Below are 17985 nucleotides of genomic sequence, written 5' to 3'. Positions count from 1 at the left end.
ATATATTGATAATTTACCTTATGCAGTCCGAGCATACCCGTGCCTGCTAGACTAGAAGTAGTTTTAATTTTTATGGAATCCAAGCAATCAATTGATTTAAAACCTCCTCCCTAATAAGAAAAAGTTCCCCCTCCCCCCACATCTGTACATAGGCTATATTTCTTACCTTTTTTTAGAGAAAAGAAAATTTTAACATGGAATAGAGAACCATCAGGTTACTCGGAGTCAATATTAAATATTTTTCTCATAACATAATGATAAATATGTTATCACACCCTCCCCCGTAAAGAATCCCATATGTTGAAAGATGCCCCCCCCCCCTCCCTAACCCGGATAAGATTTTGAGGTAGGGGGAAATACTTTGGGTGAAATGTTTAATGCCGCTTTCCTACTAATATAGGATTTTGTATATTGGGCAAAATACACGTAGGATTGTTTGTTGTTTTTTAAAATAATTATTATTGTTTTGAACAATTGCGAAATCAACTTCTCCCCCCCCCCCTTCCCACGGCACACTTTCTAAAGTCATGCTATATATACGTGTTTGAAAAATGTTATCCTCTATTTAGTTTGGTACCTATTCAACAAGTAATTTATCCCTCTCCCCTTTATCTTCAATAATTATTTTCATTACAAAAAGAAAAACAACAAAAAACTGTATTTTGTCACCCAAAATTGAATTCAATAAAAATTGCTCTGTTATATATATATATATATATATATATATATATATATATATATATATACAATATACATATATATATATATATATATAGAATATTATCAGCCCGAGTGGCCCTATACACATGTATCAGCCCGAGGGCCGAAGGCCCGAAGGTTAATATGGGGTCCGAGGGCTGATTTGAGTCAAAATATTGATGAAACTTTGTCCTGGAAAAGTCATATAGAATCACTTATGAACAAGATTTCCAAGAGAATTGACATTTTAAGAAGAATAAGATATGTTATGTCCAACGATGCGCTGCTGAAGATTTTTAGTACTATGATTTTTCCACATTTTACAATTTGTTGCACTATATGGAGCAATCCAAGAAATGCTGAAAATGTGAATAAGCTTTTTATATTGCAAAACGAGCTGCAAGGGTAATTCTTAACATCAGAAATTTTGAAACACCATCTAATGTCATGTTTACAGAACTTAACTGGTTGCCTCTATCAGAGTACTTTGTCTATAGAAAAGTCATTTTAGTGTATAAAGTTTTACATGGTTTAATGCCAGATTATTTAAATGTTTTTAAATATGTATCAGAAGTCAGTCAGAGGCAAACTAGAAATTCTAATTCAAATATATTGTATAAACCCAGGGCAAAAACAGAATATTTTAGAAGATCTTTCAACATTTCAGGGAGCACAATGTGGAATGCCTTGAGTGAGAATATAAGAAACTCAACAAGTGTTGTGTGTTATAAGAGAAATTATCTTAATAGAGATTATCACCATACTCTGTAAGCTTCATTTTGTTCCTATTTATCTTACATTCATAATTATTTCTTAAGTTTATATGTATTCTACTTCTTTTAATCTGTGTTTATTTTACTAATATCTGTCTGTATGTATGTTATCTGCAGGACCATATTGAAAACTAGCGTTATCGCTAAATATGTAATCCTGGATAAATAAAGGCTTTATTATTATTATGTATTATTATGACATGATATGGATTTTAGCAGGTAATATTCTATTTATCATATACATGTACTGCACTTTTGATACTTATTAATAAATATTGCATGTGGGGGAGGGTAATCTGATATATGGGTTCGAGGGCTGATTTTACATTTTCATCACATGCGGTTAATTTATTGCATTTTAAAGATAGATCAAGAAATATTTGAACATTACCTACCTTTGAAACATTGATTTACAATGGTAAAAACTTTGGTACAGTGATCATTACAGATGGATACATTTCCGGCTTCATATGCATTTTTGCACGCCGGTCTGATATGTGATATGGATTTTAGGACCGGTCTGATATGTGATATGGATTTTAGGACCGGTCTGATATGTGATATGGATTTTCGGACCCGTCGTTGATATCGGCTATTGTGACGTCACTGGTATCACGCAGTGCAGAATCTGCATAATCATTACCAAGTATATGATAAATTTAAGAAATAATTATACTAGATTTAGTATCTTATTATTTCAGGCACTTTTTAACCTCAAAGCAGACACATGAATATATGTAATTTTGGTGTTTAAATAATTGTCTTGCAAGACAAAAATTCTTCCTTATACATTTCTTTACACTAAAAGTGGTTATCTAACGTAGTTTTATTACATTTCTCTTGTTTTTGTAATATATATATATATATATATATATATATATATATATATATATATATATGTGTGTGTGTGTGTGTGTGTGTGTGTGTGTGTGTGTGTGTGTGTGTGTGTTTATTAGTAATTAATATAATTCCTTTGCCATTGAGTGATTTTGAAAAAAATGGTTGTCATCACTTTCACAGCTAATACCCAGGGCCGTAAATTACATGGAGGCGGAGGAGGCAGCTGCCTCCTCCAACTTTTGAGCCAAAAAAAATTAAAATTTAAAGTTCATTAGAATTTATGTTGTTTCCAATAACTAAGAACATGATACCTCCCTTAAAAAGCATTCCAAATCTTTCTTTTAGAATGAGTTAGTCAAGTAACATCTTAGAAGGCCCTAGAATCAAGGATTTTGCACGAAACGTGTTCAGTGTGCACAAAATGTGCTCAGCGTCTGGGGGCCTGGGCGGCCCCCAGACCCCCGTCTAATTTCCTGCCTCCTCCAAATTGAAGGTTAATTTACGGCCCTGTAATACCCCTTTAATTATGGTATGTTATATTAAAATCATTAATTGTATTAAGGACATGTAAGGCATCATGTAATAAGCATTAAAGAAAAAGACGGGAGAAGTCTGATTAGATAGCATGAAGTTGACAAGAGAAACGCATTTTATTAATACAGGTGCGTGTAACAGTTGGAGGTTTTAGGCAGTAATGAAATACAAAATTCATATTACAGTCCTGGCCTGGGGGTTATAAAACCTTTTTTGAGCACGTTTTCATACTCAAACTCAAATTCCGTGCTCTAAATCGTACTCATTCTCAAAAGTGAAGTTTATAAAACTTTCATAAAATCATTCTCCTACTGAAATGGAGTACAAGCTCAGGATTTTTCGAGTAAGCTTGGAGCTTGCTCAGAGTTGTACTCAAAACAAACATGACTGAGTATAAGTACGGTACAAGTTTTATAACCTCCAGACCAGTATGTATAATCATGCCATATTTGATATTGTGTAAAGTTACACACAAAAGTGAATTTTTATACTTCTAAATAAGTGTTAGTTCATCATTCTTCATTATCATCATACCATCCTCCCGTCTTTATAATTGAAGAATCCGTTCTGTATACAGAGAAAGTCAGTGCATATATTCATTATATGTTAGCATTTTCTCGTACAAATATTCGATAACGATATATACACTATTATCACCTGCTAGGAACAGGTAATTTTCTTTTTTCACCTTTATATCGATAGAAACTAGAGCATACTATTCAACCTCATTTCCCACATACCTCCAAGCAAACACCTACCTGTACAGATGAATAAGTCTTTTATTCTCGCTTCCTTTGTTTCAAAGGATACACGTGTTCGTCAAACAAGCATTCTGATGAAGATAATGACATACATTTCAATTACTGAAATTGATGTACATTTGAATCAATGAGAGGGGTCGATATTTTTGGGGATGGTATATAAATTTGTATTACTTTCTTTCCTCTTTCGATCTTATCCGTTAGCATGTTTGAATTAAAGATACCACCTGGGGAAAAAAACTAGCAGGGATGTCGTCCCAGGTACTGCCCCTGTGACCTACATTTTATCGGATGAATGAACTTTTGGCGCTCTTTTTCGCGCGATTGCCATGTCAAAGTATAATGATATGTAATACCTAAAGACCAAAACGTACAGGATACACACCAGATCCTGGGTTACAGTGCCTGAATAAATAAGCAGGTAAAACACAGAGGTGCTCCATGATTTTAAGGTCCCCCTGCATCAAACTTCCACGGGTGATGTTTCTAAAAGATGCACCTTTCCATATATCTTTTATATGCTAGATTTTACCTGTATTTCGTTGGTGGAGGACAAAAGTTTACTTGTGGATGTTGTATCTAAGGACGCATGCTGTAATCATGTTCTGGAGGACTGGTTTGGCCTACATTTTAGGGACGAGTGATCCGATTGAAGTTACATGAATATTGTATGTCCTAACAAGATCAGACCTACTCATGTACCTGTAGAAATGTATTAGGATTCATTTGTAACTATCAATTGGAAGTTTCGTTTTGATATATCATATGGTGAAAAATCTAATTGCAAAGTATTTATCAATTCCAGTTCATATGATGCCGTGGAGATCCGGGTTAGAATAGGTCCTCAGTACCCCTTGCTTGTGGTAAGAGGCGACTACATGACCGAAGCGGTCCTTCGGATGAGACCGCAAAAACCGAGGTCCTGTGTCACAGCAGGTGTGGCACGATAAAGATCTCTCCCTGCTCAATGGCCATAAGCGCCGAGCATAGGCCTAAATTTTGCAGCCCTTCACCGGCAGTGGTGACGTCTCCATATGAGTGAAATTTTCTCTCGAGAGGGACGTTAAACAATATTCAATCAATTAATCCAGTTCATATGTGCACGGTTTCGTATGTCGTAATTATATTTATATATAGTATACAATGTATTGTATTCTTTTACATCCTATTCGAAAAAAATTTCACTCAGAGGCATTAACAGATTTAGATAAAGTGCCACAAATCATCTGCACATGTATTGCATACTATATCATACGTATATCATTTTCATATATATTTCATATCATACAATCTCTCTCTCTCTCTCTTTCTCCGATTTTTGTCACTTAAATGGCAACAGTTGAAGCTTGGAATCGGCCTATATGTGGGACAAAACAGGGACATACTTGTCGATGCATTGAGATTCTGCACGTTAATCAAATGTTTGAACTTGTCTCAGTTTTAACAGTCTATCGAAGTCAAATAATGGAATTCAAACTGCTTTTGTTTACGTAATAGAGATATTTTTCTCCATTTGATCCCCACGATATGAAGTCATCGTTACGGTTGAGAAGAACCACTTACAATTTAATGGCATGTAATGGTATTTTTCATTCATCTGAACAAAATTAAAACACTCCCAATGATAAGCTGCAGTATTGCTCGGTGTTTGAAGATTTTTAACGATTTTTTCATCCTTAGGGTTCCGCATGCCTGTTCCCATCAATACTGCACATAACGTATCTGAAAAAAAAAGTTTCCTGGCGGTCACTCGGGGTGAATCTTAGGTGAGGTCCTTGAGTTATGATAATATCGCCACTGCGGCTGCGCACTTGTTTTTTCTATACAACTGTAGTAACGTCATGCATTCCGTAGTGCTGTTGTAGTGGGGCGACCTCAATCGACCGCGATTCTCCTTTTCTCGCTAGGGAAAGAATAAACAAGTAAAAAGTTTATCGATTTAGCGATTACATGGACAAACATTCAACTCATAATCTTCCTGATGGTGGTTACATGGTATAGATACAACGCGGGGTCAGAACGAGTTAAAGGGAAGGGTTTAACTGCTTTGGTGTGTTGATTTTGGCAAATATTTTTAAAAGCTATAAACATATTATATGACGTTTTTTTTACCTTGGTGGTTGTTTCTATAAATTTGTAACAAGTTTACGTTGCCATGGAGAAGTTGATATTGATCTGTTTCTGTAAAACGCATGAATGGAAGAAGTTCATGTCCAGTACGAGGGTCAGCAGGAGACTCCAAGCGAAAAGAGTGTTACCCTCTGCTTGACCTATGGTAGAAAAAAAATTCTTATTCGACAGCTGGAAAAGAATAAATGCACAAGTTTATCTCTTTGTAACATTCCTTCATAGTAGTATCACCTAAACATTTAATGCAATCTAATATCGAGGTTCTTTAATTATTGTAAAATGACATTGTTTTGGTTAAAAAAACACAAGTGCGTGTAGGTTACGTATTCATTCGTTTTTGAATATATATTTACAATTTATTCGTTCATGCAGAGAATTCTGTTCAGTACCTGTCGTTGCACAATGTTGTAAATGCACGCTTTGTACGAATTATAATGTTTTATGAATGAACGAATTGTGTTGTCAACCGTCGCGCCTGATTTTGTGTTTAGAAATGTTTTACGATCACCTCTCATTGTTTTCCTTTATCAATAATCTTACAATTTCAATTCATTCAACGACAAACAAGCTTCGACAAATCTTCACTCTATCGGGGATGACACGCAACCCGCTTTTGTATGCCCAAATAATTGACCTACTTCGTTTTTGCGATGTATTAGTTACGCGCCCATTATATAATTTGTATGCGCACGCATTAAAATTGCCAGGTCATACAGGCAGTACTGAAAAATCATGGCTCCGAAATGGGAATGATAGGAGATCGTAAACGACCTGATGGCAGCTTTGCCTCAGATGACCTTTCTAACAGGTAAAGGAATCTTTTGTATTAAAATGGCCTCGGTCAGCATTTGTTGTTCACTTCTCATTTTTGTTGAAAAATTATCTGTTTCCCGGTTGTATTTGTTGTCCTTAATGTAAGGCTAGAGAGGTCGCATCGGTTCAAGTGCAGACCACGTGATCAGATATTTTTTGTCCTCTTCAAATTACATAATATGTACTTTGGGCAGATTCTACCTCAGAAAGTCATGAGCAGAAGTTACACAGCCCAAGCAAGCGGATACAGCGCTTGAGAACTAAAGAGGTGAGATACTTTTATTTTTAAATTATTCTTTTGTTTGAACTTTTGGCCTGTGTTTTAAGGTCACGATTGTGTTTACTTACACAGCGATAGATATGTTTTACGCACGAGTATAGATATAGAGTGCATTCCTTACTACAGTATCTACGGGTTGTGTTGGTGTATGTATAGTACCAAAATTTAACTCACGCGTGTGTGGTTTTTTTTTAATCGATCGTGTTACAGTGATATAAAAAAAAACCTATAATAGTGTGGATAAAAGCCATTTACATAGTGCATTGTTTATTGAGACGTATCATATTGGCGTAAATCATCACGTGCTGTTATTGAACCACATGTAGCAGGCGCTTAGATTGCAAAAGCAACCTTGCCCTCACAAATTACATAACTGTTCGGGAGAATTACGTAAAGCGATATATTGTGTAGGTTGAATGTATAACTTGTCCGGCAGACAACATGTCTATTTTGACGTACCCGGTATCTGTGCCGAACAAGTGGGGTGAACAAACAATTGATAAAAGGTAAGGTGCTCCATGAATTTACAAAGATCGGTGTCGTGAATATGATGTAATGATTAATTGGTTTATAATTCCTGTACGTCACCTGTTACACGGACCATATGGAATTGATTTGAATAATTTGGAGTCGAGATAACATGAACGTCCTTTTTAAAATTACATATTTAATTTAATGTTCATTTAATCTATGTAATTGTTTCATAATATGTATATTACTAACTAACTGCTGACTCCTTGTCTGAACCACGGATTATAAGTCACTGATCAGAAGAGGTATTACGAAATTCGTACTTTGTTTTTAATCTCGACATGCATGAATGAGAATCTGAACTGGATCTACGCAGGATTTAAATTGCTACGTTCTGTGTTTATTCATCTGAAATTCATGCAATGAAATTATCATATTTATTTTGGATAGCATTTTTACCCTGACAAACGTAGAAAATTTGTGTATGGTGAAATAAAAAAGGATATTTATTTTGAACACTGGAATTATATTTTAAATACTGTTGTATAGGATTTTGTTTGAATGTACCTTTAATTTTCATTGATTTGGGTTTTATTTATTTATTTTTTTTGGTCGCTCGTTAGCCACAAAATTTATCCCATTCTGTAAATTGATAACAATACATTTAGTATCTAATAATGCTTTTATCCTATCTTAAAAAGTTCCATGGAATAAAAGCCATTCCTTTTTTTCCTTATTTCATAAATATGAAAGACAGATGTGTTTGCATCTCGGATTTCTGAAATCAAATACATTTTTTGTTGTTAAAAGAACTATCTGCCTGGTTTCTTGGGGTCAACCTTTCTTTCCTCTGTAACACTCGAGTGGACACTTAGAAGCAAAATACAAATAAAGCCTGACCATTGGAGGAGGTGAAAGTCAAACTGGAATTCGTGTGACTCTTTGACCTCTTTTCTTTTTTTGGTGTGGCATTTTTCTTTTTCCTTTTTAATGATTCAGAATTTGCAGTAAATTGACTCGCAGGTACAGATGCGATTTGCGCGAGCGTGTACTGGCGCTGGAAAAAGGAGAACCAGCGGTCATGTCCTTACGATGACCTTTGGCCTGCTAACCAATGCGCCTCGATACAATCTTACTGTTCATATACAAGTGCTAAGGAAAAAAGAGTATATCTATTGGTCTTCAACGTGTGCTCCCACTTTGCAGAATTAAACTTTGAAATTGCTACCTTTTGAAATTCGCACTGAACGTTTTAAGAAAAGAAAAATTTGAATAATATTTGCATCTTTTTGTGTCCAAGAAGATAATTCAAAAGCCTACGATATCGTTTGTTGAATAATGAAATAGTCGTTAATGAGAACTTTTGAACCGCAGGTGTAAATTTCGTGGTTTACTTATGTAATTTCAATCTCTGACTGTAGGCATGTCACGAAGGAACATAAATCTCTTATGTAAGGACATCTTCATAATTGTGTAAAATGTTAATTTTTAAAGACTATTTTATCTTAAGAATATCCATATAAATAATGTTTCCCGTTTCCCTGTTCCTATTGATTTTTGTCGAGAGGTAAGCGACACTTACGACGGTGAGACCTGAACACTATTGAGCTTGGACATTGATGTTGAAGCTCAATGTTCTAATTTAGTTCATTAATTATTATTCTTATAGCAAAACAACGTAATGTTTAATAGCTTACGCTTTCCATTGGTAAAAAAAAAGTTTATCTTTGAATGTTTCCACTAGTCACGTGTGTTCAATCACGGAAACCTATTCATTGTTTAGATCCAATAGGAATATAATTTTGAATATACTGTTGTTAAGTACAGTTTACAGTACATATGTCATCTATTTACAGGAATTTTTAGTGAACTATTACCGCAAGTTTCATACAGGAAGAGCACATTCGGGTATTTCGAAATGACCCCAATGCATGTACCCACATTGCCAATACCACCGGAGTGTGACAATTTGCCTGTATAGAAGTGCAATGTTGTTTTGTAATACGAGGGAAGGGCATTATTTCTTTGTGACATTGCTCTGCATTGTCTGTGCTCTTCTCATGGTTCGTAATTTTCATTGATTGATTGATTTCACGACTCCTCGAAATAACACGACTTCAGTCATCGCGCGGAATAGAGGCGTATCGCCTCCCTCCTTGATCTATGTCAGTTAGCTAAGATTATACGTAGAGGATGTTTCCTCATCTTCCGACACCCACCGTGAGGTAAGACTACCCATTTCTCTTCTCCTGTCTGTCGGATTTACGTTGCCGGGCGGACGCAGGCCTGGTTTAATCGAAACATAAGGAGTTTTGATTCCTCTAACGACCAGTCAAAAAATAAATAAAATGGCCATATACAGGGTAGACTTCGTAAACGAAATCGTCATTTAAAAGTACATGTAGTCTGTGTAAAATCCGAACCAGAATCGTGTAAAATATGTCCTCTCCATTTGTGTAATCACGCGAATGAACGTTCTATTAAAGCTGTTATGTTTCTTGTAGAATACTAAATTACATAACATGTATATAGAAAATCAGGAGTGCATGTGTGCAGGTATATAATTCATGATTCTAATTAATTAAGATGTTATACAGGTATATGTCATGATTCTAATTAAGATGTTATATAGGTATATAATTCAGGTATATAATTCATAATCATTCTAATTAAGATGTTATAACGATGAATATCATTTTTTGCATAACCTATGTAATCAGTGATTTTTTTGTTTTTCAAACCACCACCTCTCCTTATGAATTGGGACAAATTGGCTACATTTTTCTCAAATTGGGAAAAATCATTCATTGTAAATTAAAATGGTAAAGATGCATAAAATGATCAGATGACAAAAAATGTTTTTGTTTGAAGTTTATTTCAGATCTGATTTAAAATCATAAAATAAATCATTATTTAACATTTGAAAATATGTATGGGAAGTCACACATTGTATAAATATTATTTTACTTTTTCTAAGAATTACATATTGCCTAATTTCATAAAAAAAATTTACCAACATTTGGTAGTACCTATAATCTTGTAAATATTATATCAATAATCAAGTTTCCAGAATGTCTCTCCTGTTTGTATTTTTCGGATTTTATTAAAATCCTATACTGTTGGTCACTTCCTAACCCTACATATAATGGCGGTCAAACTGAAAGTGTCAACAATAAGGCTTAATGTGTATCTGGAAACTACATACTACGCTGCATATCTGCTTATATGGATGCCTCCATTGTCTTACACATTCTTTACAAAACCTTTGCATGTGCAAGGGTTTGGAGAATAAAACTGAAGAAAAAAACAAACGTATTTACTCTTTGTCAGCAATATACGGTAACTTTTTGTTTAAAATTGCCTAATGTTACTAGATTTGAAATTGGGAAAACATACATATATAATTGGGAAAAAATAGCTAATTTTTGCGAGGGGAAACAGCCGAATATCGGTGGCATTTTGGCCCTAAAAAATCACCGAGTAGTATAGTATTGATGAGGGGAAAACATTAAATGATATAATATGCAGTATTACAAATACGACTTTGAGCAGATGTATATTTATTTTGATGCACTAAATATGGAGTGGAAACAACTATACTTCTAGGATATGTTTCAGAAATGCTGTTTTCCTATTGACAGAAAATCAATATTTGAACAATGAAGTGGATTTTCCTAATGCTATCATTTTTACAGAGAACAATCATTATTATTGACAATAACACTGTTATGTGAAAGATTAACGGTAAAATATGCATGAACTTAAGTCACTTTTGCTTTTATCAAAGCTTAGTGTATTATCCTTAAATAACGTCACACAGACACAGTATATATATAATTTAACGGTATTCATCCACTTGCAGTGTATTTTGTAGTTTTAAAAATTCAGAACTATAAAAGGGATGCCGAGTCTTATGAAACTGGAAAAACAATACACGTTTCCCTTGATCTACGTACACGTGTACATCCATTGAATCAGAATGTCACTTGTTATAACATCACGTATAAAACCTACCGTGTATGTGGTACAGAACGTGAGTCTTATAAAACTGGAAAAGATAAGTACAAGAGTTCTTTGTACATAATTGTATTTGAGATAAACTTCATCATTAGGCAAATGTGGACAAATTAGCACGACATATTCCGTGCCCTGAATGTCCAGGTGGCAATATATAACATGTGGAGTAATTCTCAATATTAACTTATACATACACAATGTATTGTAAATCTAAAGGTGCTAATAAACTTAGTAGTGTGGAAAATGTCGAGAGAACATCTTTTCTCTTTCTACACGACATTTGCTACAAAACTTGTTTTTCAAAAACAAAAAAGAAAAGAAAACAGGATGTGTTTGTGAAACAAAAATCCCCCGATAATGGCCAATTCCGAAAATGGCCAAGGTCACATGGACAAATATCTTGATACCAGTAGAAAGATCTTGTCACAAGAAATGCTCATTTGCAATAAGAAAGCTCTAATATAAATTTATCATTTAGAAGTTATGACCAATGTAAAAAAAAATTAAAGTAGGTCAAACTCCAAGGTCAAGGTCACAGGATAAAAAATATTGATACCCACGGAAAGATCTTCTCACAAGGAATACTCATGTGAAATATCAAAGCTCTAGCCTTACTGTTCAAAAAGTTATTAGCAAGGTTAAAGTTTTCAAAAGGTAGGTCAAAAGGTCAAGGTCACAGGGTGGAATGTAATTTATTCCCCACGGTTTCTCAATTAAGTACAAACCAGTGTAAAAAGTTTTTAAAGTTAAATTGGGAGGGGTAACATATTTCCACTTTGAACATCAAAGAAAATTTATGTCCCTTGTTTTTTTTGTTTGGTACTTTTTACAACCAAGCTAAACCAAAAATATATACCAGCCCATGCATGGTTTGGGATCACGTGTCCTTAAATACAACGCACGTTTCCCTGATCTATATACATATATGTATATCATTTGAATCAGAATGTCAAAATTACACGGCCTTTCACCTCTGTCGGCGCGGGTTTGAATCTCGCTAGTACCGGTAAGTGAAAAAGTTTCCCAGTTTACTTTCGGAAGGTCGGTAGTCTCTTCCCAGGTACATCGTATCTGGATTCTCTCTTCCACCAATAAAAAAACTGGGCGCCACCAGATAACTGAAAAATTGTTGAGTGTGGCGGAAAACATCAATCAATCAACCACTATTGTTATAACGTAACGTTTAATACCTATTGTGTGTGCGATATTTCGTTGTGCCCAAGTTACTTACATCAATTTATAATTCGATATGATTAATGTGAATGTATATATTCATTTGAAGGAAATGGACAGTTATCAAGTTTTTACTACTGGTGTCGTGTCCCAAATTGAACATTTGTTGCAATAAAATTTCCAAACGTGGCAATAAAATATTTCTATACTAAACAAAAGACAGTAAAAGACTTAAATTAATGATTAAATATCACCCAAACAATAATAAATCTGTTTAAAAGAATGAATTACCTCAGATTGCTTTTTTCAGATCGGGACAATTTGAGATAAGTCATACTGATTTGGTACATCCGAGTGGAAATAATTTAATAAGGACAATAACAATCATTGCCTTCATTTTATGGCTTTATTATTTTTTCAGGACTGGATCAGATACCTTGTTTGTATACGAACACCACAAGGAGTACCAGTGCGCGTACAGGGGGGACGGGGAGGATTATTTACCTTGTAGTTATGCGGACGGCGTCTATGCCATTAAAACTAAACTAAAGATGGAACACGAGAATAATTCCTTTGAACACTCAGATTCTCCAAACAGTAGCTCAGACGCAAACTCCCCCAATCCTACCTCTATACCAACCTGCATTGTGGCCCCAACCTCTAACAACGGATCAACAGATAAAGGCGCGACCAGTGACGGCTCCAACCCATACATACCGTCGAGAAAGCAGCGTGAATTCATCCCAGAAAACAGGAAAGACGATCACTACTGGGAAAAGAGGAGAAAAAACAACGAAGCTGCGAGAAGATCGCGAGAGAAGCGAAGATTTCATGACGTGGTTTTAGAAAATAGAATTGTGGAACTAACGCGAGAAAACTGTCAGGTTAGGAACGAGTTGTTTGCGATTAAGAAACACTTTGGTATACCCCTCAACGAAACTTTCAATATCAATGAGGACAACAAAGCAGCTTCTTCAAAATGTAGAGAAAGATCTCTGTCGCCTGTTCCGAACCATCACGCGAATGCTTCTTTGAATTACTTAGCTGCGGCTAGAGCGAGTGGATCTATGCTCCACGGGTCGCAACCACCGACCATGGTTCCCATGCAGTCGTCCATTCCGCTACCGATCTCTTTACAAGGAAACTATAATTCTAAAGGACCAATGTCGTACTTCATAGCAGCGGTGCCATCGGCTGGAACCCAAGAAAATTATCAAAGCCAACTATCATCTAATTCTATTAATTCACCTCATATGCAAGATAAATTCCCACAACACAGCCCCAAAGCATCAACTGTTGAAGATTTAGGTATTAGTAGAAGACAAATGTATCTCTCAGGGGAAACAAATGAAACTCAGGGTCGTCAATATAACTCCTCTCAAACTACCTCACAATATTCTCCATCATACACTTCAGCAAACATTCAGAAAGCAGCAGAGTCTAATTCTTCCTCCGTGAAGGAGGAACAAGTCCTACCCTCGGACTACACCTCAGATGATCACACCCAAGACGAACCTTTATCCCTGACCGTCAGAAAACGCGGCGACAGTTTCTCGGGGAATGAAAGTTCTGTGTCGTATTCATCTCCCGATAGTCCAGTCTCACAAAGTCCACCAACGATGGCATTACCGCACAAATTAAGACATAAAATACCCATGGACTTTGGTGGTGCTTTTCAAAGTGCTGGCTTTAATCCAGTGGTGAATGGACTAACGCAACTATCTGAAGTAGCCCTTGCGCAGTCTGGTCCACTACCCCTTTTAAAGAAATCCAAACGAGATGATATGGAATCGTCTCCCAGCAGAAGCGGTCGGATGAGTCAGAGGTCGTTAATTGATCCGAAATATGCCGAAAGAAGGCGTCGAAACAACGAAGCTGCACGAAGATGTCGAGAGAACAGAAAAAGTTTAACAAGAATGAGAGAGGTGAAATCAGACTACCTGGAAACGGAAAACGGAAAACTCAAGCACGAATTAGACGCTCTACAGGAAGAAATGAAGCAGCTAAAAGACATGATAGACAGAAAGAAGACCTTAAAATCAGATCCACAAGAGGAGGACACATTGCCGGAAAATGATAAGTAAAGGCTTGTTTAAGTAATAAACAGGACATGAATTATTATAGAATGAAATTGTGTTGAAAATTCACCAATTGTATCATATTTTCTAGAGTTTCAAATCAATTGCGTACGATCAATCTAATAAAAATCAGATCCTAAGATACGCTCACAATCGCTACACGGCGCGGATCTAAGACGTCTGATTTTAATTAGATTGGTGTACGATCAGTGTTGCATACGTTTACATTTTCTGGTTTATTTTTTCGACCAAAAGTTTTGTTTTTTATTTCACATGAAAAAGATTACAAGAATCGACTAATTCTTGTCTGTGATGCAGCACTGTTTTTAATTTTTCTGGCTGTAGTTTTTGAGAAAGTGTTATGTAAGCGATGAATTAAGCGTGCCATATTGTCTACAATAGACTAACAGACCTCTTATCTGGGTATATGTTTTGCGGGTATAAATATTTAAGATGGTGTTCTTCTACGTATATCTTATTTAGCTGACGTCACTTTGCTATGCTTTAGAAGCAAAGAGACATTTAAATTTATTTTTTTGGTTTACCACAATTCAGGGAACCTACCTCTGATATATCGGGTCCAAATCGTTTCTTGTTCGCGCTGGAAAAAGATGTTGGAATGAAATCAGGTCACTGTATTACGGGTGTATTGGATGTACATATATTTTTCAATTCAGATTTGTCGTGTGTGTCTGCATGTTTGACATTTTTAACGGTACATGGTTTATATTCGGGTAGAATGGACTTTTTTCCTTAGAACTACGTTTTTTAAATTGTGTCGTAATTTTCAAATGATGTATTATCAATACATGCATTTTTTTTGTTATTTAAAATTGTTTCTATTAGATGAGGAAAGCTGATGGATGAAAATCTTTCAAATAGTTCACGATTTAAACATGTATTTTGTTTTAGTTTGCTGTGTGACCTGACCTATTTTTGTATTTATCATACGGGGATTTTGTACTATCATTAAGAACACATGTACACTCGCTGTCATTGGATGTTGATGCCCATTGTCGTAATAAGTGCTAAATACCAAGTGCCATATAGAAATGTTTGCCATACTCGAAAAACATAACTAATCCCATTGTAATAGGACTTGTATTGTTGTCTATAGTAATTTACCTCCGGAATCATCAAATATCATGTAATATTTATTTTACCCGCAAAATTTTAATTTAAATAGAAAAAAAATTGTTTTTATGATATATATTTACCAACAGATCGGTTTATTGATGACAGATGTTTTAGACTCTTGATATTATAATTTTTATGACCCTATATATTATATTTCACAATTCAACTTATAAAACCCAACATAAATTCTAAATTGGGTTATGATAATATAGAGCACAGTTTTATTGTGCGCCTAGTTTTATTTCTATATAATTCCATTTAGTTTTTATTACAATTTTAGAGATACCATACTGCACAGCTGTTAACTAATTAGAATATATATACTACATCCAGCCCAATGAACAAACTTCAAAGATCAAATAAAAAAATGACTGCGAGTGTTCGGTAGTCGTACATTATTTATAGTGATTACTATGTTAATGATTTGTACATTGAAAGAAAAAAAAAATCACCTAGCGTTTTATAGAAAAGCCATTAGTGATAACAAGTGCTGTACTTTCATTTTCTGTGGATATGTTGTACATTTTGATTTTCGGTTATCTTTATGTAGGAGGTTTGATTGTGCGATGATTTGTTGTAATAGCATGGTAGATATGTATAGTCAAACGTATTGCTGCGTTGATTTTTGTCCTTTTTTAATTCTATTTAGAAATGTCGAAAATACTGCTTTTGCTTCGTGACTGCAGTGAGAGAAAAAGTCCTATAGTTATTTACATGTACAATCTTCTTGAAAGCAGTATGTTTGTAGGTTACAAAGTATATATAAGTCATGTAAATACTACACGAGAAGTTGGTTCTGTGCGCGAGGATTGTCATTCATCTGTCCGTCCTTGATGACCTCTGACCTATCTATCAAAATACACGTTGTCCTCTGCACAATGTCGTAGTAAAATGAGGAACATCTGTTTAAAGTTATGAGCAGAGTTTGTGTAACTCGTCTGATAGAGAGCTTTTCTGCAGTCCGACTGTCAACCTTTAACGTTACAGAATTCTCCAAAATCAAAGATCTTATTTCATCAAAACTACCACAAAGTACCCCTGTGTAACAACAATTCAATGTTATGTTCCCTTTCCTCGATATTTCATTAAAAATAGTGAAGGTAAATTAAACTGGAGGGAGGGGGGATTTGATAAAGAACCAATGTGTTAGAAAAGCTAGAATTTGCTTGAAAGATTTCTTACATGTTTGTTTAAACTATGAAACCCGAACGGTGCCGCATGAGGACAAGTTGAAATCATCTGTCCTCAAAGAAAAGTTTCTTCTTCCCAAAATCTTTGAGGCCGCCCGGGGGCCACAAATAGAAAGTTTTACTTACGAATGTTTACGACGCACGGGGTTTTGTCATGACAACCATGTAGTGTGTATTACAGTTTGTTGAAAGGCCAGGGTAGGTGGGGTCTACTTAAAGAAAATAACTTTTCACATTGACATATAGAATTAAAGACAATTCTTCTTTAAACGTACGGGGTTATAACTTGTGTAAGATTCCTAATAAATTTAGGTTTGTTCATATGATGAACCACCCACGGGTGGAAGTGGGGTTTACAGTTTTTAGGAAGAAAGATTCTATCGAATCCCTTAAAAATCGGTTGTTGTTTTTCAATTACAGTTCTGCTAAAGTGCTATATGTCATAATCCTTATTTAGTGCTATTTAAATTTATTCAATTGTGATCACACCGGAATTCTAATTACACATGGGTACAAGCAATTACTCAGGTAAGCAATGTGGAAGATGGGTGTATTTTTGATTTAATGTCATTGTTTTTGCTAATTCTAAAATCATCATTAATTGAGAAATCTTACGAATGTGCCAGAACAAATTGTTTAAGATTTAAGTATTTGAAAGCGTCATTCCTTTAGCAGAAAAAAATGAAGTTGGTTGAAGTAGGGACTCATTTTTTGTTACAGAGCGTAAATCATTCCGTAGATTTCCACTACGTTTAATTTCTCCCAAATCTACCTCTAAAATTATAAAATGTGTTTACAGTGTACATGTACTAGATATTAGAAATTTATTTGTTACTAAAACAGCAGAATTTACAGAGTATATTTATAGCGTGTGTTTTGTCAAATTAATCTACCTCATTCTTCAGTTGAATGCTTTGTTCTGTATCATTTCAGGAATAAATACATTTCATCTTATGACTTCTGTGCTATTGTTCGAGTTCATTTCTTTATATGAAAAGGTGATGATAACGAACAGTGATTACAATAGTCCAATGAGAAACATCTTTTTAATGGTGAAATCTAAATGTCTTAAAATGGTTAAGACAGCTT

At 34.9% G+C, this 17985-nt stretch overlaps 1 protein-coding gene and 1 long non-coding RNA gene across 4 annotated transcripts in view; one reads left to right on the top strand and one right to left on the bottom strand.

The window, feature by feature from the left end:
• Positions 1-2953: 2953 nt before the first annotated feature.
• LOC130054358 (uncharacterized) overlaps positions 2954-17985 on the bottom strand; it is a 41992-nt gene continuing 26960 nt past the window's right edge. Inside the window, exons 3-6 of one of the 3 annotated variants that reach the window (XR_008802666.1) lie at positions 5720-5877; positions 5171-5510; positions 3605-3678; positions 2954-3413 (exon numbers count right to left, since the gene is read on the bottom strand). This is a non-coding gene — a long non-coding RNA (uncharacterized LOC130054358). Of the gene's footprint in view, positions 3414-3604; positions 5511-5719; positions 5878-17985 lie in introns of those variants that run through there. The other 2 variants (XR_008802665.1, XR_008802664.1) reach the window with 2 other exon arrangements.
• LOC125670721 (nuclear factor interleukin-3-regulated protein-like) lies at positions 6378-17859 on the top strand. The gene is made up of 3 exons (XM_048906077.2): positions 6378-6545; positions 6745-6818; positions 12913-17859. The coding sequence occupies exon 3, from the start codon at positions 13043-13045 to the stop codon at positions 14573-14575; it is 1533 nt and encodes a 510-aa protein (XP_048762034.2). The 5' UTR covers positions 6378-6545; positions 6745-6818; positions 12913-13042; the 3' UTR covers positions 14576-17859.

This window comes from Ostrea edulis, chromosome 4 (genome assembly GCF_947568905.1).
Source record: "Ostrea edulis chromosome 4, xbOstEdul1.1, whole genome shotgun sequence".
NCBI lineage: Eukaryota > Metazoa > Mollusca > Bivalvia > Ostreida > Ostreidae > Ostrea > Ostrea edulis.
Note: the sequence above shows the minus strand (reverse complement) of the source record. Positions and strands in the feature narration are given on the sequence as shown.

What these genes read in the sequence shown, in the direction of transcription:
- LOC125670721 (XM_048906077.2), top strand. Translation starts at nt 13,043, where the DNA reads ATGGAACACGAGAATAATTCCTTTGAACACTCAGATTCTCCAAACAGT.